The sequence below is a fragment of the Prionailurus viverrinus genome, chromosome B2 (genome assembly GCF_022837055.1).
Source record: "Prionailurus viverrinus isolate Anna chromosome B2, UM_Priviv_1.0, whole genome shotgun sequence".
Lineage (NCBI taxonomy): Eukaryota > Metazoa > Chordata > Mammalia > Carnivora > Felidae > Prionailurus > Prionailurus viverrinus.
The window spans coordinates 132,818,364-132,842,796 of record NC_062565.1 but is presented as its reverse complement, the minus strand read 5'-3'; the positions used below and the strand labels follow the sequence as shown (position 1 = coordinate 132,842,796).

Here is a 24,433-nt window from a genome sequence, read left to right as displayed (position 1 = left end):
AAAGAATTTAAGTTGCAATGGCCAAGACAACTTCTAAAATAAACTTTATGTACAAAAAAATAAATAGGCAAGACAACATAAAAGACTACAGTCTATTGTTGGCTGGATTGAGTCCTTAGTCAAAGGCTGAGGGTTCATGGTGCATGGCTCCCAGGTAGGGGACTCCCATTCCAGGTCAACTTGAAAGATGTCTCTCAAAGATCTCCAAAGTTATCTGAAGTTCTTAATCAAAGGAGAACTTAATTCATGATTGAGAAAGTAATTAAAGTTTCTGGGTAGGAAATCAGCACCAAAACTCAAACTATAAGGGTAGGAAAATGAGAAACAGGCAAAGTAGCAGTAAAACTGGGTGGAGGCCACTGAAGGTCTGAAATTGACATAGGGAATCAATACAGAATATAGTTTAAAGTAAGGCATGGATTTGTAAAAAAACGAATAAAACAAACAAGAAAACCCACTAAAGACATGAACAAGGAAAGAATGTCAGAGTTTTCCTTCTACATGATTTCTGGCCCATAAGGGAATGGTGTGTGCAACTGGCTAAAACAATTACCGGTCGAGATTTCTCTGTTTCCTCCTGGAAGGCTGCGGCTTATCTCAGAACAGGATGAGAGTGATGTGAAAGATCCTCTATGTTCTTATCCTCCCACTCTGCCAGGAACTGGATCTAGCTTCAGTAGCACAAGGAATCTAGGGTCTTTGGAATAATGTCAATGGAATTTGCTGGGATGGAAGCCGTCATGGCCATAGAAAATGGTTCTGTATTAGAGGTCAAGACAGAGCCAGAGGTGTTCTTGCCTTCCAGGAGGCATGGCTTAACTACACTGTCAGTGAGAAGCAAAGCCATGAGAGTCTTATGGGGCATAGGATCCACATGTTCCATTTGATCATTGGTCTTTGATGATGGGAGAAAATTGACAGATTTATCCTTGTGGCAGTTGTAAGCCTTTGAGGGAGTCATGAGAACTAAGATTGACACATATCCTGGTTTGCCTGGGGCAGTCCTGATGTATGCTCATAATCCTGGCATAATTATTAATAGTGCTCCTTCTGTCCCTTTTGGAAAAGTGTCCCAGTTCAAATGATAAATACCCTGACCACGCTAACTAGGAACTATGACGTGATGGTCTTTCAATGCAGAGCACCACTACCAATCCCATGGGAACTGGCCTAACCCAAATGTGGGTGTTGGCTGAGCCAAAGCAGCCACTAAGCAGGCGACCTCGGGAATTGTAATGGGAGCAGCCACCATTCTAAGGTAAGGGAAGGAGTTAGAGGCATTCCAGTTACTATTCCCATCATACATTTCACACTTTTTCATAAGCTTTAGGATATTCTAGTGCATATAGGGCCATCAAAATCCTGATATACTATATAGAATATCTTGAATGACCCAGAGAACTGACCCAGAGAAATATTTCCAAAAGACTTGAAAGATTTTAACTTTGCATCCTAGTACAGAAAGAAAGTTATACCCGTAAACTGAGCCTTGCCCAAAGTTCACTTGGCGAAGTTCTGCCCCTTAAGATCTGGGAATGTAAGGCTAGGCTGCAAGACCTCAAAGTTCCCATTCAGTAGTAATAATAAAGCAGTATTTACAATTGCTAATGTTCTGTAATGACTCAATCTGTAGCTTGTGGTAAGTACTTTTCCTGTGTTACCTTAATTTATCTTTACATCCTTATGAAGGAATAGTACTGTGAGGTACATTTTGTTTTCCTTATATTAAAATTGTTATTTCCCCATATTAAATATTATTAATAAAATTTTAAATTTAGAAAGAATAAGAGACTTACCCCAGGGTACACATCTGATAATTAGTAGAGCTGCGGTTAGTATAGGTCTTATGCTGAAAGATGGGCTTTTGACCAAATAAGAGAATCCAGCTAGGGTGAGGAGGTAGCTTTGGATGCTCCCACTATTTACATTTAAAGATCAGTCAGCCATGTCAGTTTCATCCATCCAATAGATGTGGGTCTAGAACTCAAACTATTGAAAGAGCATGGCCTCTGTATTGGATGGTCACTGAATTTCTAAGAAATGCTCTTGGCTATGGTGGAAAGAGCACCTGGAGAGGAACAGTGGCCCCCTGATGTAGTTCTGCCTATGTTTCAAAGACACCTACACCTCAAATACACCAGCTCCCTAACAGGGGAGCTCATAGTTTTGACACTTCATTTACATGAAAACTATATATAATTTCTGGCCCAGAGATTTTCCCCAGAATGCAAAGGCAGGTTAGAGACGAAGGGTTGTGCCCTTTCTTTGTATCCACTCAGCTGGAATCTCAGGCAAAAGGGTTGCCCTTTTAGAAAACACATTCTGGACCAAAAGTGAGTCAAGCTGGATGATCAGCTATCGGCAGCATCTGTGAGCCAGGATTACGGTGAGGTGAGTGAGACTCACTTTCAGGGTGAGGCAAATACTACAAAGATTTGGATTTCTTCTGTGTCTAAAATTTTGATATTTGGTCCACTGTGCAATTTTGTTTCACTATCTTTAGGTTATTCAAAATGTTTATACATTTTCATATGTAATTTTCTATTTGTCTCTTACTTACAAACAGAAATCTAATTGTTATTTTATATCGACCTTGTCTCTGACAACTTTTCTTAATTCTCTCATTAATTCTAATAATTTTTCTGCAGATTTTAAAAAACACCCTACATATACAATTACGTCATCTGTAAACAGTGGTGGTTTTATTTTTTTCCCTTCAAATACCAATGACTTTTATTTTGCTTTATTGCCATTTTGCCCTTCTCAGAATTATGCCATGTTTATCGTGAATGGAAGTAGTAGGCAGACGTTTTTGTCTCATTTCTAAACTTAAGAAAAAGCTTTCAAAATTCTACCACCAGTCATGTTTGTAGTAAGTTTTGAAAATACTGGATACCAATAACATATTAGTGAAAGACTTCTCTAGTCCAAGTTTTCTAAAAACAAAAAAAAAAAAATAATTTTCAGTTTGTGTTAAATTCTATCAAATGTTTTTTTTTGGAACCTATCTGCAGGACCAAATGATTTGTTCCTTTTCCCTGTTAATGCAATGAATTAAAATGAAAACTTTTCTAATGTTAAGTCACCATTATATGTCTGGGAATAGGAGACCCGCTTGATTATAAGGTATTATCCTTTTTTATTTAATTCCAATGTTGATTTGCTAATATTTTATTACATATTTTTGCACCTACTCAAAAAAGTGATTGGATGACAATTTCAAGAGGGTGATTGGTTTGCAATTTCATTTTCTTTCTGCCCTTGGTGAATTTTTTAAATCAAGATTATGAATTGGTTAATGTTTCCTCCCTTTCTGTTCTTCAGAAGATTTGTGAGATTAATCTTATTTCTTCTTAAAATCACTGGTTGGTTCATTAGCATATTGCTAGAAAGGATACTATGTATCCCTTCCCCTGTTAGAGCTTCACCTAAAGTATTACTTACACCATTTCGGCAGTAATGCTATAACATTAGAACTCTTTAAAACCTTTTACCCAACTTCTACATTTTTCATTGCTAAGGTCATGAAATTTACTCCTATATGTAGCTATTTGTTGATTGCCCTTTGAAGCTAATGCGCATTATTTTTCTGGCTCTTTGAAGGGTTTTCTTTTGGCCTCTGTTTTTGAGTTTTACTACTGTGAGTCTAGGTGTGCTTTTCTCTGCATCCTTTCTGCATGGAATTTGCATGCAGTCTCCCAAAAACATGAGTTGATGTGTTTTACCTGTTTGGGAAAGGCCTCAGTCATCATCTTTTTGCATTCTGGGGCTATAATTACAGTATCAGACTTTCTGAGCATACTCCACATGTCCCTTGTGCTCTTTTCTTATTTCCCACTGGCTTTCCCCTATGCTTCAGTTTGGATATTTTTCTATTGATCTGTCTCCAAGTTCAAGTTCACCAATGTCTTCTTCTGTTCTGACAAATCTGCTGTTAAACCCACCAATAATTTTTTTTAAGTTTATTTATTTATTTATTTTGAAAGAGAGAGGGAGGAAGAGGGGTAGAGAAAGGGAGGAAGAGAGAATCCCATGCAGGCCCTGCACTGTCAGTGCAGAGCCTGATGCAGGGCTCGGTCTTATGAAATGTGAGACCATGACCTGAGCCAAAATCAACAGTTGGACTCTTAATCGACTGAGCCACCCTGGTGCCCCAAACCCACTAATATGTTTTTAATATTAGTTGTTAAAATCTTCATTTATATAATTTCTATTTGACTGTGCTTTATTAATCTAAACGTTTGATCTATTTTCTCCTTATTCTTTATTTTCTTTGGCATTTCCATTATAGTTAACTTTTGAGATTTTGTTTGCTAACTCCAACATCACCAGAAGGTCTACTTCTTTTATGTGTGTGTGTCTGTAATGTAAATTATATATATGTATATATATATATGTGTGTATATATATATATAGTAATATATATGTAATATAATGTAAATTATATATATATATAATTTATAATTTCTCTTAGTTCTGTTCAGATTATCTTGTCTCTCAAATATAGTTTGTGGCTATAGTACAGTTTAGCTAAGGCTCAGTCTACTTCTGGTTTACGTGTGTTTTTAGAATGTTGCCCTCCAGACATCACAAATGACAATTGTAATTGTTTTCTGGAATCCCCTCCCCCAGCAACTCTGATCTTGGTCATCTCAGCACCACAAGACTTCAAGAAACTTTGCTCAAGAGAACAGAGGCTTTCTGCCTAGAATTTTAGTCAAGAATAATTGATACAAACCAAAAATAGTAAGTAGCATAGAAATGTTTCAGACAAAATATCGTGGAAGTTTGGAAGCAGTGGTGTGTGATTAGGGAAACTCACTGAACATGGTCGCATTTGAATAGGAATTTGCAGGACACGAAGATTCTGTAATAAGAAAACCCATCTACTGCTTTACCTTAAGAGAGAAATTGCATACTGTTCTATATTCAGCTCCAATATAGCCCAAACTCTTTGAAGCATATCTGCAACGCTGGTATTTTCCTTTGTGTCTAAAAATAATTAAAAATTAAAATAATTAAAAAATAAAAGCTGTAAGATGCCTGAAAGATCATCCTGTTCAAAACCCTCCTTTTACCAACAAAGAAGTTGAAATTCATAAGGTGCTGTCCAAAGCCATAGGATTTATTAGCAGCAAAATCATGTTTAAAATATAAAGCTATAAACTTCCTCACCGACAGTTCTGCTCACTGTTTTATGCTGTTTCACTTCATCTTTAGGGTAAAAATCATGAAGTGTTCTTTGACCTAATTGAAGATTCTCATCAAAGAGTTTTACATCAGGAGATCTTTTATCACACCAAGAGTTCCTTATGAAAGCTCTTATGTCAGAAAAGAATAATTCAACCATTTTTCTAAAAATAAATAAATAAACAGTGGATAATGGGATCCCACTAAAGCTCCATCCCATAACCCACATTGGTTTAGAAGTAGGTGATTTGGCAAGAAAAATGGAAATCCATAGTAAATGGCTCAAATTTAACATGCCAGAACCTGACTTTTTCCCTAAATTATCCTAATTTCTTCATGGTACTTAACAGTATCTGAAATTGATGTCTTAATATAGTTACTTTCCTATTGTATGCCTACCCCAACTAGAACACAATATTCATCAAAGCAGAAACTCTGTCAGTTTAACTGACTTGAATAAGGTCAGAATTTAGAACAGTGCTGTGTGCCCAAGTCATTCAATAAATATCCACTGAGTGAAAGCAATGCAAATATGATTAAAACATTAAATTGCCCAAGTTTCTGTCTCTAAAAAGAGAAAGAAAATCATTGTTTGAATGTAATTTTTACAGCATATGTGGACAACAAAATGTATATTTTACTATATGTTTAATTTGATACTTTTATCTTTACTTTCTCTAATAGAATAATATCAAAACCAAGCAATGGTATATTTTTTCATCACACAACTACACAATGTAGTTTTTTTTTAATGTTTCTTTATTTATTTATGCCTGTTTGCACACATGAGCAGGGAAGGGGCAGAGAGAGAGAGAGGGAGACAGAGAATCCGAAACAGCCTCAGCGCTGTCTCCACACTGTCAGCACAGAGCCCCATATGGGGCTCAAACCCACAAGCTGTGAGATCATGACCTGAGCCAAAGTTGGACGCTTAACCAACTGAGTCACCCAGGCGCCCCTACAATGTGGTTTATTTGTTTATTTGTGTAGCTGCAGTTTTCACTGCTGATGTGAACATTTTGACCATTCTCATTAAATACTTCAAATAGAGACACTTTATAACAAAATGTTTCAATATATTCAAAGAATTAATTCTATTGGGCATAAGACTTTTCTCATGGAAGTGTCAACAAAAATTGCAGGAAAAAATGGTTAAATATGATTTTTACCTCTGCAATGCTGTATTTTAAGCTGATAAAAAGTTAAAATAAAATAAATGTTTTCACAAAAATAGTTCATTATATATACATAAATAATTTGATTCAATAGAATACAGTTCAAATGCATTCTGTGCTTTCTAAGTATATGTCACATGGATACAGGAAAGCTTATTTCATCCAATTCATTCATTTACTCATTCATTCATTTATTTCTTTGAAAAATGGTCTGCAAATGTAAACACATCCATGACTTAGTTGAAGCTGACTGCTGTAGCATTCTACTAGGCATTGGAGATGTACAGAGAAACAGTTGTTTTAAAGAGCTCATAACGGACTGGGAAAGCATAGCTGATCATTCATGCACTCATCCATTCTTTGAGCACGTATTTGTGGTGTGCTTACTCTGCCAGCCATGGTGCCAAATTCTGGAAACAAGAGAGTGAATGAGCTGACATGCATTCTGATCTCAAGGTATTTCAGTATTTACAAAATTAAAAAGAATTAGCCAAGTCATAAAGAAGGAGAACTCCAAAATGCTTTTCATTAACACACAAATATCCATTCTTGCATACACAAGTTCATTTTATGAATGATAGAAAAACTATACCTGGTGTTCTAGCTTTCATAAGTAATCTGACATAAGTCCCTCTCCACATGGCTTGAATTTTAATCGCTGCTGCTACTTCCTCAGGAGAATATTCTTTATCACTTATGGGTACAGAATATTTCACGTCTACCCATTCCGCTGGTCAAGAGAAAAACAAACTCTGGACTGAGGGTTAGATTTAATCCCATCCCAAATTTTCCGTGCCTTTAACTGCTAAAGTCCCCTGGCATAGAAAGTGCCACAATGAGAAGTTTGTCTTCATATTTAATACTGTGCTCTGCACATTGTCCTTTCTTAGAATGTAAACTTCCTGGAGAAGAAAAACACTAAATACTGACACCTAAGTGAGCCACTCACTGTTCATACTTCTGTGGAAGTAGTGAGAGGTTTCTTTCAAAATTTAAAGGAAGTGTTAAAATTGCATGGGGGGAGCCAGGAAAGGAGGGTTGAGGCTGTGAGCTTGGGGACACATGGCAGATCCTTGGAGCCCATGGGCTTCCCAGAGCACGGCTTAAATTCTCTGCCTGTCAGTATAGACAGTCTACCCACGTCACAAAAACTTGGCGCTTTTCTCAAATCATTTATCTTATATAAGGCTAGAAATTCTTTTGTCAAACAAATATCTAAAATTATTCAGTACCTAAAGAAGCCTCTTCCATGGAGGAATCAAGTAACTCTAAATCCAGAACCAAAGCACGAAAGGCAAATTTAAAATTGGGAGGAGGTTTTGTTAGTTGAGTTTTTTTCATTAAGCGCCATAAAGAAATATGAAAAACCTGAAAAAGATAAAATACATTAGTACATTTTTTTTAAGCCAAGAAAATGCTATGACCTAGCCAGAGAGGCTCTAAAGAACTTTAGATACTCTAAAAATAAAAAATACATATTTTTTCAAAAGCACAATATAACAGAAGACTTCCAAATGTCATTCACTCAGTAAGAGCTCAAAATTATGTATCATCTATTTCATTTTCTTAAAGTTTTTTTAAAGTAATCTCTATACCCAATGTGGAGCTTGAACCCTTACCCTGAGATCAAGAGTCACATGCTCCACTGACTGAGCCAGCCAGGTGTCCCTCATCTGACTGTTTCTAATTTCATAAAACTTAATCACTACAACAATGTTTATAATGTATGCTCAATCAAAATATAACAGGTTGAAGAGATAGAGTGTAAGGTGAAAAATCTGGCCCTTGTTTTTCAGCAAGTTAAATACAATATTTCATTGGTTCTATAACACCATTTGCTATAAGACACACTATGATTTCATGTGCTACCAAAGAAGATAATATGCTGTTTAGAGTTTTTATCACTTTCTTATGTCCATCTAAGAGTATTTACTTCTTATTGAAAAAGCTTTTTTAGATTTACTTACACAGAGCTTTTTCATCATATATCACACTTAAACATACATGAAAAAACAAAATAATCTACATAAGTTGGTTAAGTATTCTGAAGACATTCATATTCAAACTCTTGTAAATCACTTTTTGAAAGTACTTAACATTCGTGTTTTCCTACATGATTTTGTATTTTTCGTTGTTTTTATCTTGATATACTGAGGGATTCCATTTATCCAGTCATGCCACTAAGAATAATAAGCAAGCCCCAGCAGATTGTTGCTGGCTTACTTTTAGCTATTTATTTGTCCGCAGGGAGTAATGTGCTTGGTGGATTATATAATACACCTGGGGCACTGTTTAAGGTGGCTTTTATTGAGGTACTCCCCTCCCTCTCTCTCTTTCCCTGTGCCCTGGGGGGGCTCAGTCTGGTGTGGAGAAAATCTTTCTCCTTTCATGTTTCTTTGAGAGGCTCAATAATATCATTTAATTCTCTTCCCCCAAGGATCAGGCTTTTGTCAAACAATATACACATTTCTTCTGAAGTGGTGACAATATGAACCCTTATGAACAAGTCCGTGTGTATGCGGAGAATTCTGAAAGCCACCTGGCCAGCAGTGATTGTAAGGAACCACCAATTATAAGACACACTGTGATTTCCTCCCGATGTTGAAGTGTGAAAAGAAATGCACATCGTTGAATTGGTGAAACACAGTGCCCTTCAAAGACATATGACTATTGTACTTCCTGCTTCGTCTATATTTTCTGACCACGCCTCACCCCTCCCCATATATTGACAGACAGGGACCTAATGTTACAATCTGTGTTTGTAACTGCCCCATCAGCTGACAATGGTGGGCAAGCCTGCAGGCAACCATCTAACCCAAGCTAAGCAAATCAGTGTTACTCTGGCTGACTAATTGGAAATCAGGATGAAGACATTCTAAACTGGCCTCATATGGAAAAGTGATATAAATCAGGAGCCAGTTTTTCCAGGATATGCACTTAGGGCTAGAGACACCATGTGGATAAGAGAAAACAAAATGAAGAAGGTAAGTTGCAAGGGCTGTCTATCCCCTCTTTGAAGTTCCTCACTGAGCCATTCCTATCAAGAAGATTTCCCTGTATCTTTTTCATAAATTAACACATCCCGCTACTTGTTATGACTTAAATGAGTTAGATGTGTTTTCTGTGATACGCTAATAAAATGTCCTAAATATTTCAACATGTAAGGTAAAAATAAGAAAAATACACAGTTATGCTAATACTCCTCCTCTCTGTTACGTTTGAGCGAGCAGAGTCTCTGATCATGCTGGGAGTTCTACAGGATATTACTCTGTGCTACCTGTGGGCAGAAAGGGGCCATTATTGTGACTTCCTGATTAAGACACAGGCATGCTAGAGAGTGGGGAATAAACACTGCACAAATTCACGGATCCACTACATCAGTGGAGATTTTAGGGATCCAGAGGATGAGACTTCCTGAGACATCCCCAGTAAGGCAAAGGATAAGAAACTGCAATGAAGAAAGAGGCCAGTACTTGATGGTCCTCTCTGGAGTTGGTGCTAGAACATTCTGCTTTGGGGAATATTATCCCATTGCATGTACTGAGGGCTTAGAAGGCCATAAACTTTGATAGGGATCTAAAGAAAGAGAAGGAACTGTAGGAGATGTGAGCATCCCACAGAAATACAGATGACCTGGCCCGTTTCTATCGTCAACATGCTAATGAAAGACCTCTCAAGTAATACACTAATATTATTTTCTAGTGAGAGAGTCCTTATCTATGGGACACTTACAGAATGCTGCACCTGATCTACCTGGAATTGTTTATGGTAGATAAATTTGGAATCTATTCATTTATGGGACATGGCTCTTTGAAAACAATGTCACATTAACTATGTAATATCATGATCTCACGGTTCATGAGTTCGAGCCCCGTGATGGGCTCTGTGCTGACAGCTCAGAGCCTGGAGCCTGCTTCGGATTCTGTGTCTCCCTCTCTCTCTGCCCCTCCTCCACTCGTGCTCTGTCTCTCTCTCAAAAATAAATACACATTAAAAAGAAAAAAATGTTTTTTTTAAATATAAAAATGTTTCATTATCAAGATGTGTAAATGACGCATGCACAAAGTTTCCTTACATATCAGATCTGACCTAGCAACAACAGGCTCATGAATGAGTAATATTGATGGCAGGGACAGGAACTATGAATGGTGCCAATAGTTTGAGCTCTCTTTCACCCATGCTTAGCTGTCTAACCTGCTGGTAGCAGAAACTTTAATGTGATATCATCCTCTGGGGTTACCAGTCAGCCACTTGGTGGCAAGTTTATTCCAGTGGGCTTCTGTAAAGGGTAGTGATTGTCCTTACTAGAATTGACACCTACTTCAATGATGAGTTTGCTTTGTCTCTCCTTGGTGCCTCTGTCAGCACCATTAACCAAGGGAAATTACAGAAAATCTGATTTACAAGCATTGGATCCAGCCTAACATCCCCTTGGACCAAGGGTCGCATTTTACAGAGAAGAGTTAACCACTGAGAAATGTCTGGGACTCAATGCCCTAATATATACCATAGGAAGAGTGGATAAGATTCCTGGTAAAGTGGAATGGCATATAAAAGCCTCAGCTAAGAATCCAGCCTGGAGATGATACCTTGCAGAACTGACACAGTAACCTCCAGGGCACGGTATAGATGAGCAGGACCAAAGACTGACATAGTGATATATCTGTAAAAGCTAACATGTGCAGGCCTGGGATTCAAAATTGGAAGTAGGATTGGCCTCTCTCACCATTATTTCCAGTGGCCCATTTGCAATTATTAATGTTCTCTGTCCCAACAGGTAGTTTGCTAAATTGGAGAACCTAATTCCGAAGGATGGATGGCAGGGAATGTTTCCATCAGGGAACATGGTATGATTTGCAATAAACCTAAATTATGATACACGCTTTCTTGCTTTGTGCTCCTCATCTTGATATACAAATAGGGGAAAAGGAACTAATATAATGGGGTGGAGGAAGAATTTACCCTGATTGTCATGAAGTACTAGGGTTTCTGCTGCATAATGAGGACAGGAAGAATTATGTCTGAATTTGTCTTGATACTTTTTTTTAAATTTTTTAATGTGTACTCATTTTTGAGAGATGGAGTGTCAGCTGGGGAGGGGCAGAGAGAGAGGCTCCAGGCTCAGGCTCTGAGCTGTCAGCACAGAGTCTGATGCAGGGCTCCAACTCATGAACCATGAGATCACGACCTGAGACGAAGTTGGCCGCTTTAAATGACTAAGCCACCCAGGCATCCCTGTCGTGATACATCTTGGTGCTTCCACAGTGAATGATTAGTCACAGCCTGAAAAGAGTAAGGCAATCAAGGTCCTGTACCCACAAGGATTGAAGGTCTAGGTTACCTACCAGGCAACTAGAACAGCTGAGGCTTTGGCTGGAAGAATGGGAAATCTAGAATGAGTGGTAGAGGAGAGAGATGTTGCATACCAACTACAGCCTTAGGGCTGACTGTAGCAGTGGAGACCATAGGTTTCTTGTCATATGATGATTTAATCATTTGCTTATTTTTAGAGCTTGTGGATACCACTTTAAGCCATTTAGAGCCATCACCTTCAAGAGTGGATGACAGAGTTCACTGAAGGGAGGCAATCATACTGGTTCAAGAGTAAATCACAGCAGGTATGTCTTGTAGGTTACCCATGCCCCAGGTGAGCAGTTCTCCATTGGGAATGTTGTGTCCCAAGTAGAGTTGCCCAGATAGAATACAAGGTACCATAAGGGCAAATACAAATAACAAAAGCAGGCTTAATTCTCTCTATGGAAAATAAAGGAAGAGACTCTTTCCCTCCCTTTTTCTTAGACACCACTTTAGAAAACTTGCAAGTTCTCTCTCTTCCTCTTTGAAATACATGTAAATCTTTTTAAAGGCTAAATTTGGAGGATCACCTAATATAAGATATATCTTTTTCAAACAGAAAGTATCCTTCTAGGAACATCATAACTTGAACATACTTACCCTGAAGTGTTGTGCTGTTAGTTCTTTATTGTGGAGGGGAATAGGGTAGTGAGCTGTTTGTAAATCCTTCAGAGCCACAGGAAGTTTAGCCTTATCTTTGAAACTAGCAATCACATTTCCAACAGCTTTCAAAATTGTTAGAGACTGCTCTGTGAATCGGTAGCTCTCCTGTGAAGGGAAAGCAAAGCAGCCAGCCTCACTTTTTTTGTTTTTGTTTTTGTTTTTGTTTTTTTACTTAAGTGTAATTAAGCTTACAAAAATTTAGTTTCTGTTAATATATTAAACCTCTTCTCTATGGTTGATTCAACAGTTATTTGTGAAGGGCTTACTTGCTCAAGGCATTTTGCTAGGGGCTGTGATCTCAAAGATATAAAACAAGGGATATGATTCCTGCTGTAGTGGGAACACATAGGAATAACACCTACCTCACATTGGGAGCCAGGGGACATTTCTCCATGGTATTAATACCCATATTTAGGTCTGAAGGGTGTCTAGGAATTAGTTCGACAAAATTGTGTGGGTTTGGAGAACCAATGGGCAGAGAAGAGTTCAGGGAGATAGTGATGAAGATTAAAAAGATAAGGGGGTAAGCTGGGAGAGATTAGAAAAAGGGTGCACACCTTCAATTATAATATGAACAAGGTCTGAAGATCTATCTAAATGTAAACCATAGTGACTACAGTTGATAGCACTGTGTTACAGAATTGATATTTGTTAATAAAACTTGAATGTTGTCACACACACACACAAAAAGATAAGTACGTGAGGTGAGGTGATGGTTGTGTTAATTAACTAGATGATGGGGATCCTTTCACAATATTTATGTATACAAAATCACCAGCATGTAGAGTTTATATAACTTATAATTTTGCTTGACTGTTTTGCCTCAATAAAGCTGGTGAAAAAAAAAAAAAAAAGGAACTGGATGTCAAATTGCAAAACTGTAGGTCAAAACCAAAGAGTGGGGAATGGGGGGGAGAGAGAGAGAGAGAAAGAGAAACCTAAGGCGTTTGCAGATCATCTTGATTGGTATGTGGTGGGTAGTTGGTGGGTAGGGGAGGAGCTGCCCAGAGTAGAGGGTGCTTTGAGACAGCACGGAGGGGGTGAAGTGGGAACAAAAACTTGTGAGGTCTACTTTTGCCCCCTTTCCTAGGGAGCACCATGCTGCCATCGTGCCCCTTGGTTCCCTGCAGAAGTTTTGAGGAATGGCCCTGAAGCTATACCTGGACAGTACCAATTCGCTGCTTGGGGCGAACTGATGAAGACAGACACAACCAACTTGCCCCATTAACGCATTTACTATCCTATTACCTTCTCCCCAACCTCCCAAAGCCTACAGAAAGCCTCTTCTCAATGGTATTTCCCCCTTAGGTGAAGCCAGGACCAGAAAAGTTGTCTGGTCAAGAGGCAGCACTGGGAGTGATCACATACGGCTCTGAGCAGCTTGAATCTTTCTGCTCTTGGACTGGTCTATCACTTCTTGCTTCCTCATTCAAACTGAAGAATAATAGGGCCTGACTTTAAGCCCCAGTAGGTTTTACAAGATGGAGGAATTTATAACCCCAGGGAAAGATGAGTTCACAGATCAAAATAACTAGACACCTACGAAGTTCAGTCACCTAAAGAAAAAAAAAAAAAAAAAAACAGACTGGATAATTCATACTACCTAAAGCAGAATTGTTTTTTAAGAAAAGAAAACAAAGATGAAAAAAATAATTTAAAAAAGCAAGATAAATGTGATTAAGGGATAAAGAGACATGTACTTATAAGGTGAGCTTGCTGATCTTTCTTCTGCGCAGGAGGGAGAGGACTGGAGAGAGACAGCACAGCAGAGAGGAGGCCGTCGGGGGAATCCTGCACAATCTCTGCCTAGAGAGGCAAGAATCCGTGACTGAGCCTGTCTGGGCCACAGCAACATTAGCACAAAAGAGCTGCTTCTGAATCATCATGATGCTACCTTGGCCGAGAGAGTTATCGACTGGCTGAGAGGATCTCGCCTCCCTAATAAGAGGCTGTGCTACATGGAGATGGGATGGGGGGAGGGTGTAAAACTGAATTATGCAGTGAGAATGCCCCATGCAAATTGGTCCCCCCAAAGCAGAGGCCCACATATCTAAATGGGATGCCTTTTAGAGGACATCTAAAACTGAGACAGGACCTCAGGGGAGTGGCCGGTTGCATTTACCTCGTTTCTTCTTTCAGACACCGTCAGAACAGCGGTGTAAGAGAAACTAAGAAGAGGCCAAGAAAAGAGGAGATGAAGAAGAGTGACAGGACTTTCCATGGATCCTCTTACCCTGAATCCCAGAGACAAATGCTCCAAATCTCTTAGGCTGAGGAAGGGGTAAAAGGAGTCAATGATACCAGAATTTCAAGCTGTAGTGGAAAGGACTGCACTGATCCTCTATACATTCCGAAGGACCGGTGTGCTATGGGATCTACCTGAGATGTTAACAGAGGTGAAAGGGGATTCCACAGAGCAGAAGTGAATGCAGCTGTCGGAGAAAAACTAAAATTATTTTGCATTCCTGCAGAGTGTAGGCTATTTATTGTACGTGTCATTTTGGAGAATTTCTTGCAGAATATACTTAACAGTTTTAAAAGGTAAAACATGGGTAAGTTGAATTACAAAAAATAGGCCTATGATTTAGTTCAAAATCTTTGAAAATAAGGCACCAAAAAAATCACAACTGCTTAAAGTTTACCGGCTCAAAGTTGGGTAGCACGGCATCTTCGTCCCCAATGACAAAAGTCACCATGCTGCAGATGTGTATGGAATGCCCCACGGGGGAGTATGCGGCGAAGAGAAGCATATGTCTCCTAAAGAGAACAGACAATATATGAGGACCCAGGGGTTCCCGTTGTAGTCCTTGACTCTGATGGTTGTTTGATGACAGCTTGTGCTCAAATGAAGTCACACATTACTGAGAGTAGAATTCTTTAACTCTGGTGGGATAAAGACTTTTGGCTATTCACTCTGAAAGAACCATCAGAGATCATGGAATCTATGTTTCATTAGTCACATAAAACATAGTTACGCTAAATGAGGAACTTGCGCATGCTGGAGGAATCTCCCATACGCTGCAGTCCCAGTGCAAGCGACTCCTGATTTTTCACTGACAAGAATAATTCACAGTGGTCTAGGGCTTTGTTGATTTCATAGTCACTTTCCCACAGATGCATAATTTTATGTGTGTTGTTTGTGTCTTTCCTACCAGGGTTGCGGTGTCACCGAGAGCAGGGACACTCATTCCCCCCATTGTTGAGCACTTAGAGTGTGTTCAAAACATACATGTTGATAGGTTAGGCCCTGCAGGGAAACACCCAGATATATATAAGGAGGTTCTTTATTAATTTCCTGTTCTTGGTTGTCTTAATGGATTAGCACTCAGAGTAATGACTTCTGGGAGAACCTCTCTATGCCAGGGTTTTCAGGGTAGGATGTGAGAAATATTGAAGTTTTAAAATTTATTATTTCCTAGGAAGATTGGATGCTTGCCATATATTATGTTAGCATTTGATTTTCCTGTTTAGGCTTTGCTTTTTTTCATAAGGGCCATCACTTTTCATTGATCACATAGAATTAACATGATTGATCTTAGGAAATACAGTACAAATATTCATTTCATCTGAAATATGAGGTAATATTTTGAATTTTATTCATCAAAATCAAGAAAACTTTTTGATTATGCATATTTTATTTAAAATGGAAAATATAATCTGCTGAGCCAAGTTTATTTTAATTAAAAATAAAGCTATAGGTAATATTAAACACAAGGTAAAACTATAGTCTGGTAGGGGAAAAAGTCTGTTTTTAAATAAAATCGTGGTTCTTGCCAAGGCATGTAAGATTCTGAAGAAAACAAAAAGCATTGTTTGATGCATTGATTTTAAGAAATGCTGATTTAAACCCTATTCTTTACTAAAGAAATTGTTAATCTTTGACAATTATGGGTCTTCCAAATGGAGATTCGGTGAACAGCATTTCTTTAATATATGTGCTCGTGGAGTTATTTTTCGCAAGAATCATAATGATAGATCTGTTTCATACGAAATCACTTTCAGAAACCATATCCTATATCCCATATTGTTTAATTATCAGGTAGCCAGTAGCTTACAAGGCTTCAAAAAGTTCTTCATGTGGGAAAAAGGAAGTTACTCCATACCCAACAGGCAGCCGGACCACCGCAGCCTTGGTGGCATACGTATGAATCTTCAAAACAAGATCTCGTGGCTTCAGAGATTTCCAGGAAAGGGATTCCGCTGTAAGCAGTCCAGGCCCTACGTGGGGGCTGTCTTTTGTTAAAGCTAGGGAAGGGAAAAATATGAAAATTTGACTGTGAGAGTATAGCTGGCCTTCACTTCACGACCCTAGTAATGACACTAACAATATCAGGAATTAGAGGTGTTCTGAAAATATTCATAAAACCCAGAGAAATTACTCTGGGGAGATAATTACTGGAAATAATATGAAGTGGGATTCAGGTTTTCCTCTCCGTCCCATCTTCCTCCTCAGAATCATCCCCATCACTTTGATTACCTTATTATCTGTGGCAGAAATCACAATATCCCTCTAGGTGCAATTTTAAAGGGTGGGGGAAACATATCTGGGAAATTAAGAGGTTATCCTAAAATAGTGGCCAAGCAAAGTCTAAATATCCTACTGCTTATGTTTTTACTTTGGATTCTTAGCTTTAATTGTGTGTAGAAATAGCAAATCAGTAACAAAAATTTAATTTTAGCATTTAGTGTTCCTCTGAAAATGAATAAAGAATATCAGGCATGCATTCTTCATGGGTAGCTAAGGCCAAAACACTTCTTAAATTAATAAAATTAATTTAATTTAATTTAATTTAATTAATTGAAACAAACTTGACACACAACATTGTATTAGTTTTAGATGTACAGCATAATGATTTGATACATGTATATATTGTGAAATGGTTACCATGAAAATTTAGTTAACATCCATTACCCCACACAATTACAGTTTTTTTTTTCTTGTAATGAGAACCTTTAAGATTCTCTCTTAGCAACTTTCAAATATATAATACAGTATCATTACCTATAGTCACCCTACTGTATATTACATCTCCAGAACTTATATTACCCTATATTTTTACCCTATTTCCCGATAATACTCAAACTGAGGATATAAGAGCACAACATGACTTGAAACACCTCTACACACATAGAATTTCAATGTTTTAGGACATGGTATGGCTTAGGAGCTCTTACTTAATATATATACTAAGCTTATACCAATAAAGTTTGTAAATATTCAACAAGTATTTATTGCCCACTGGGATGCCTGGGTGGCGCAGTCGGTTAAGCGTCCGACTTCAGCCAGGTCACGATCTCGCGGTCCGGGAGTTCGAGCCCCGCGTCAGGCTCTGGGCTGATGGCTCAGAGCCTGGAGCCTGTTTCCGATTCTGTGTCTCCCTCTCTCTCTGCCCCTCCCCCGTTCATGCTCTGTCTCTCTCTGTCCCAAAAATAAATAAACGTTGAAAAAAAAAAAAAAAGTATTTATTGCCCACTGATACACACTAACACTAGACCCTGTTCTGACCGCTGGGTATACCTGGGTAGAAAATCATAGGCCTGCCATCAAAGTTGGTAGGACATTTAATATCCAGCATTCAGCAAATTTTTATTGAACCTCCATAGTGTCAGGTATTATAAATTTGAATTAGAGATGCTTTGATTTTGCTGTTTAGGCTTTTATTTTTCTATAAAAGCCATAGCTTTTCATGGATTACATAGAATTAGTAGGATTGATCTTGGTAATCCAGTAAAAACATTTATTCATTTGAGATAGGAGGTAGTATTTTGAATTTTATTCATCAAAATCAGGAAAACTTTCAATTATGCATATTTTCCTTAAAATGGAAAGTGTGATCTGCTTAGCCAAATTTATCTTGAAAATAAAACTACAGGCACAATTAAAAACAAACCATAGTTGGGGCACCTGGGTGGCTCAGTTGGTTAAGCGTCCAACTCTTGATTTATGCTCAGGTCATGATCTCACAGTTCGTGAGATTGAGCCCCATGTGGGGCCTGCCTGGGATTTTCTCCTTCCCCCTCTCTCTGCCCCTCCTCTGCTCTCTCTCTCTTTCTCTCAAAAGTAAATAAATAAATATTTTTAAAAACCTCATAGGTAATGAGATTGATGGTGGGGGGGGGGGATGCTGTTTCTTAATCTGTTTTGAAATAAACAGATTTAACTTTAACAAACAGGACAAAGAATTGAAGAATGATGTTTTGTGCATATATGCACATGTGCAAAGAGCTGGCTTCAGACAAAAGCAAGAACAGTCCATCCATGAGCAGGAGGGAAGGTGACTAGAACTGGGGAGAACTCATTATGGGAAAGATGAAGTGGGTCATTCCTGACTTTTTCTCTCTCTCCAGTGAAAATAGCAGCAAGGTCATCAGCTGAAAATACACAAGGATGAGAGCAGCTGTTAGAAGATCTGAAGGTTTGAGATAGTCGTCCAGGAGGAGGAGAGTGAGGAATGCATGAACCAGGGAAGCGTTGGCAGTGTTTAGGAGGCCATTTTGAAATCTGTGGTCCTCAGTTGAAAGTGGGGCTAGCTGATAGGGTTATTTTTTCTCCAGTCACATCCAATCGGTGCACATTCATCAGTGCTCTGATGCACCACACGTAAGATACAGAGCTCATTGGCTGAATTCAACCAGTATTGGGATTTTGCCAAGACAGTAAGTTGAGGGGGTAAAGATGAGCAATCACGCTGAGGTATGTCCAAGGCTACAATTACAACAACAGGCCATGGAAACTGGGGGATGAGAGAAATAAGGACACGAGGAGACAGACGAATAGGGAAAAGTGGGAGGGTCAATGGATGGCAGTCCCAGTGGAGTCAAAGGATTGTAGAAGCAAGGGTTCTAGAGAAAGTGGACTGGAGAGTCAGAGTGTGTAGTCAGAGCTTGAAATGGGGATGCTTGAGATGATATAGTTACTGGCAGGTAAGTTCTAAAGTGTAATCATGAAAACAAAGGCCAGGGTGGGATGGAGGAAAAGATCTTCAGAATTGTCAAATCAAAGGAAGAGTGCATGTTTTTCAACAGATCTTGAAAGACTCAAGAATGGTGACATGCAAAGGTGGAAAGAAAAACAGAGTGACTAGTCATGCTGAAGAGGTGAACATGTGACCGCAACAAGGAGAGGAGCAGGTGGTAAGAGTGAGCATAACCCATGACGTCTGAGGAGGAAGACCATCCTAGGAGGCGGTGTGAGGGTGACTCTCTTGCAGACTCTGGAGAGGAAATAGTTTCCTTCATCCAGAGCCCCAAAATCTTGTATTTCCCCTGGACTGAATGAAAGTGAGCTGGGATTTAAGACTATAATTTTCTCAAAGCCCTCTTACCTCCAGATTCTCCCCATCGTACCAGTGCAGAAAAGCAAACCAGCAGTTCAATGGGTTTCAGACTATCCACAAACAGATAGTAGGACACGCGTTCATCTGAGAACTGCGAGAAATCAGACAAATCATTGAATTTAATATTAGTCAACTAATGCCGTATTTCACACTTCTAATAATTCTACCTAACATTTATAGAGAACCTACTGTGCTCTAGACACCACAGTAAGTACTTTACAGCTTTAATGATGGAAGAAAATCACACTGAGTAAATGCTGGCAATAGTCTATAGAACCTGGGTCTATAGGACCTGTGTGAGTTTGGCTCCCTATCAGAGAGAGTCAAAGCTCCTCTCCACGAGTGAAGAAAAGGGATATGCTTGTTTCAGAAATAACAAATGGAGGAGACTGGGCTTGAGGCTGGGCAATACTCAGAAAATACAGATCTCTGATAAATAGACAGGACACAAAGTAACTGTGGCAAAGAATGGAAATGTCTAATGGGGATGTATCAAGGTATTTTATAGGATGGTATGTGATATAAACCCTTTCTTCCTTTTATTTACAAGATCTCTAGAAATAAAGCCAACGCACACTAATGAACCAGACTGGATTTTCGCTTTGATGATGCAAGAGAGTACTGAGTAAAACCAGAACTTCCCTTAAAGGACAGCCACGGAAGGGTTACATGCACATGATCTCAATCCATCCTATAGGGGCACTATTAATATCCATAATCATGGATGAAGAAACTGAAACACAAAGAGAGTAAGTAGCTTTCCAAACGTCACAGATCTTGCAAGTTCAAAGCTGAAATTCAAAGGTAGGTCTATCTATTTACCAACTCCAAGGTTGGTCTTTGAGACTGTAGCACTTTTATTGCCTCTCAAATTCTTGGTGCTTCCACATAATTTTGATTGATGGTATATGGTAAGTGTGTTAAATTAACTTAATGTCATTATACATTAAAAGCTTTCATAGTATTTTACAATATGAAAACAATTAAAATATGAAAGAAAAACCTCTAGTGATACTGTAAAAACTGCAGGCTTATTACTTAATTGAATGACAAGCATTTCTGGAAACGCTTGATACAGTGTAACTAGGTTTTAAAAGATTGTTTCCCTCAGTATCTTTCAATAGTAAGCATTTGACATCTGTTTTGTTTGTTTCCTTTTAGCTGCAACATGTTGGCAATAAAGACAGTTGTTTCAAATATTCACTATCCAAAATCATGAAAGAAGCTTGGATTTGCCAGCCCAGTGTGCGTGCCAGAGGAAGAGCTCCTGCAAAGAGCTCATTTGCTGTCATTTTTGAGGGCCTGCGAATTTGGGGACAGGATGGGCATGGAGGCCACCCAGAGGAACTCTGCACTGGTGTCAGCACCGGGCACCTTGGGAGCACCTATCCCACCTACACACTGAGCACTGATGGGACATCCATGGAATGTGCTGGGAGAGGCCTCAGGCTCAGCCACTAAAATCACCCATGGCCACTAAAATCAGGAATGCCTGGCCTGAGCCCACAACCAATCCGTCCTCCCATGCCATCCTAATGGCTGTTAAGTTTGAATTCCAATGCCCTCCAAGAAAAAGCTGTTGTTTTTTCATATCATTGATGTAAACAACAAATCGGGGGACTAAAGGGACTCGTAGGAACTGCTATCATCTTATTTTGCCCAGCTGGGACTTGGGAAGGGAGAAAAAAATCTATATTTACCACCAGTTTGTAAAATCAGTTGGCCATTTTACTGCACAGATACACATGTGTCCTAGGAGGGTGGTGTATAACAAAAACTCGTAACCAAAGTGCCTTTAGTGACAAGAGTGACAGCAACATTGCTTACACTTGCCTTTAGTAGGCATTCTTCTAAGTGTTTTACATACATCCTCTCAATTATTTTCCCAATGCTAGGATAATGGGCTCTTACTGCAATCATTTTAGAGGAAAGAAAACTGAGGCAAAGTGGACTTAACTTAGTCAGGGTCTCACTCCAATGAAACCTGGATTCGAAGCCAGGCAGTCTGGCTCCAGGCCACCAACCTGGTGTACTTTGCGAGAGAGGCGTACTCGTGACAAAGTCCCAGGCTTCACATCAGGCAAACCTTATTCTCATGATGCTTGTGCCACTTACCAGTGTGGTGGTCTTGGGCAATTTACTCAGCCTTAACCTGCCTCAGTTTCCTTACCTGAAAAATGATGATAATAATAATCCTTTCATAGGGTTTGCTATGGGGAGCTAATGCAATAAAAAACCTAGTTCAGGGCCGGCAACAGAGTAGCCACCTATCAATGACTTTCATTTTATTATTGCCAACAGTGAATATGGAGATACAGCGAAGTGCCTGTAAACTGTATGTTATTCTCACATCTCTGGGGCCACTTATTCCCAATCAGCAGTTATGTTATTTTCATAAAGTCAAAGCATTCTTCTGGGTATTTTCATAGATAAACTCCAGAGCTAGGTTGACCAGTTCTCCCACGACCTTCCCCCACAGGCACCACCACAGACTTGATTCTTGCTTTCAGAGCAGACAACCAGCTGCAAAGCACCTCCTGAAAAATGCTAAAAAAGGTTTTCTCTGCTGGCATTCTCATCTAGTACAAATGCAATGATAGAAGTCATCTCCAAGACTTCTTTCTTCCCCCAACTGTGTGTACCGCTCCTGGAGATGTGGCATTATTGCAGGGGGATTGAACGGCCCCATACAAGCAACATAAGAGTTTCAGTTAAATTTAGTTTCCCAGAATATGCTTCATAGTTTTCCCCAAAATTCCACTCCATGTGAGATTTGTTAATTAATTCATTCAATAATTTTTTTTGTTGAGTTCCTACCTCATGCTAGGACCAATATTATAATAGTAAACAAAAGGACAGAGTCTTTCTCCTTAAGATGTTGACATCAAATGGGTGGGTAGGTGGAGGGCCACAGAGAAAAACAATCAGGCAGTTGGGATGGAGAAGGGTAAGCATAGGTTACACAGAGTGCATGCAGTCAGGGTACTTGACTTAGACTCTGTGGCCAGGGAAGGAGGTCTCACAGGGTCAAGGACATTCACGCTGTTCTGAAAGACTTCTAGCATTAGCCTGATGAAGGCAATAAAGATGGAGAATGAACTCGAGGTAGAGGGAAGAACATGGGCAAAAACAGCAGAAATGATAGTAAAAATGTGCTTTTGTTGTAGGAATAGCATGTATTTCAATAAACAATATAAATCAAATATAGCGAATTTATTTGTGATTCATTTATTCGCAAATCAAGCACTTTTAATGTGAATTCACATAATAACACAGCTCAGGACTGAACATAATCAGATGACTCATACTTGGAGACACGAGTAGCAGAATTTTGCTTATTGTCTGGATAAGAGATTAGTAGAAGACCCTAAGAACTGATTTTGTTAATATAATCATAATTTTAGAAATGCTTGATAGATTTGAAGGTGTTTCTCACTAGCATGATTTAATCACAAACTTACATATGAGAAGGAAAGGAGATAAAAATACATTTACCTTGAATTCTGTTTTTTGAAAGTTAAGGCAATATGAACTTGGTTTGTGAAAAATATATATATTCCTGGAAAACATTATTTATAACAGGTTAATGCCATCATATGCAACAGACTAGTACAACACGTTAGGATCGTAGGATCAAATAATTACAGGGGTGGGTGTAGAAAATAGGAAGAGGTTGGTAAATGGATACAAACATTCACTTATAAGATGAATAAGGTCCGAGGATCTAATGTATAATATGGTGACTAAACTTAAAAAAAAAAAAAATCTTAAGCTTCTATTTCTTTATTTTGAGAGAGACAGAGACAGCACAAGTGGGGAAGGGACACAGAGAAGGGGAGAGAGAGAATCCCAAGCAGGCTCTATACTGCCTGCACAGAGCCCGATACGAGCCACGCAGGCATCCCATAGGGTGACTAAACTTGATAATACTGGATTGTGTTACTGAAATTTGCTAAGAGAGTAGAACTTCAATGTTCCCACCCTGTCCCCCCAAATTGGTAAATGTGTGAGGTGTTGGATGTGTTAACTCAAAGGGAAGAGTCTTTCACAATGTGTATTTATATCAATTCATCACCATGTACATTTTAAATCTCTTAAAATTTTATTTACCAATCATACGTCAATAAAGCTGAGAAAAAAATCATAACAACTGTATTGAATTAGTTGTCTTAAAGGGACACAAATGATCTCTCTTAGTGAATAAACAGTCTTCATCTTAATCAATAAGTAAGTCTCTGAGGATGGCCTGAAACTGGCCTGAGTTTCGGCTATTGATGTTCTATGTGGATAGTCAACTCATCGATCTTTCTTTCTAACAGTTTCTCTTGCTATTATATCAATGCCAGAGTAATATTGGTTTAATCCCTTTAAATGATAGCTAAAAATTAATGGCTTATATATCCACCACATTTAATACACACAAAAAGTTCATACTTACTGAAAGCATACACAGAAGTCTTCAAAATCTAACCATATTTCTTTAGAAACGCTATTATTTATTGTTGGGAGGTCCTCCTGTGATTTTTCCTGTGTTGCTGTCGTCTGGCTGACTAAATCTCTTTCCAAACTAAGTCCTTCACCTTGATGAGCTGTGTCATTTAATCCAAGTTCTGTTAGCTCTTCTGTGCATAGCAGAAGACAAACATGTCAGTTGCACCTATGTTGTTAAATATTAAGCTATTGAGGTATGGAAAGTTATAGAGGGAGTTTGCA

At 38.8% G+C, this 24,433-nt stretch overlaps 1 protein-coding gene across 6 annotated transcripts in view; it reads right to left on the bottom strand.

Annotated features, from left to right (window-relative positions):
- ADGB (androglobin) overlaps window positions 1-24,433 on the bottom strand; it is a 160,645-nt gene that overhangs the window by 45,586 nt on the left and 90,626 nt on the right. For 5 of the 6 annotated variants that reach the window (XM_047857999.1, XM_047858001.1, XM_047858000.1 and 2 more), the window contains exons 15-23: window positions 24,159-24,342; window positions 23,216-23,279; window positions 19,709-19,811; window positions 16,487-16,628; window positions 15,026-15,140; window positions 12,321-12,488; window positions 7,598-7,733; window positions 6,958-7,095; window positions 4,899-4,992 (exon numbers count right to left, since the gene is read on the bottom strand). In XM_047857999.1, coding sequence (XP_047713955.1) covers window positions 4,899-4,992; window positions 6,958-7,095; window positions 7,598-7,733; window positions 12,321-12,488; window positions 15,026-15,140; window positions 16,487-16,628; window positions 19,709-19,811; window positions 23,216-23,279; window positions 24,159-24,342 — 1,144 coding nt within the window. The remainder of the gene's footprint in view (window positions 1-4,898; window positions 4,993-6,957; window positions 7,096-7,597; window positions 7,734-12,320; window positions 12,489-15,025; window positions 15,141-16,486; window positions 16,629-19,708; window positions 19,812-23,215; window positions 23,280-24,158; window positions 24,343-24,433) is intronic. The other variant, XM_047858004.1, reaches the window with a different exon arrangement.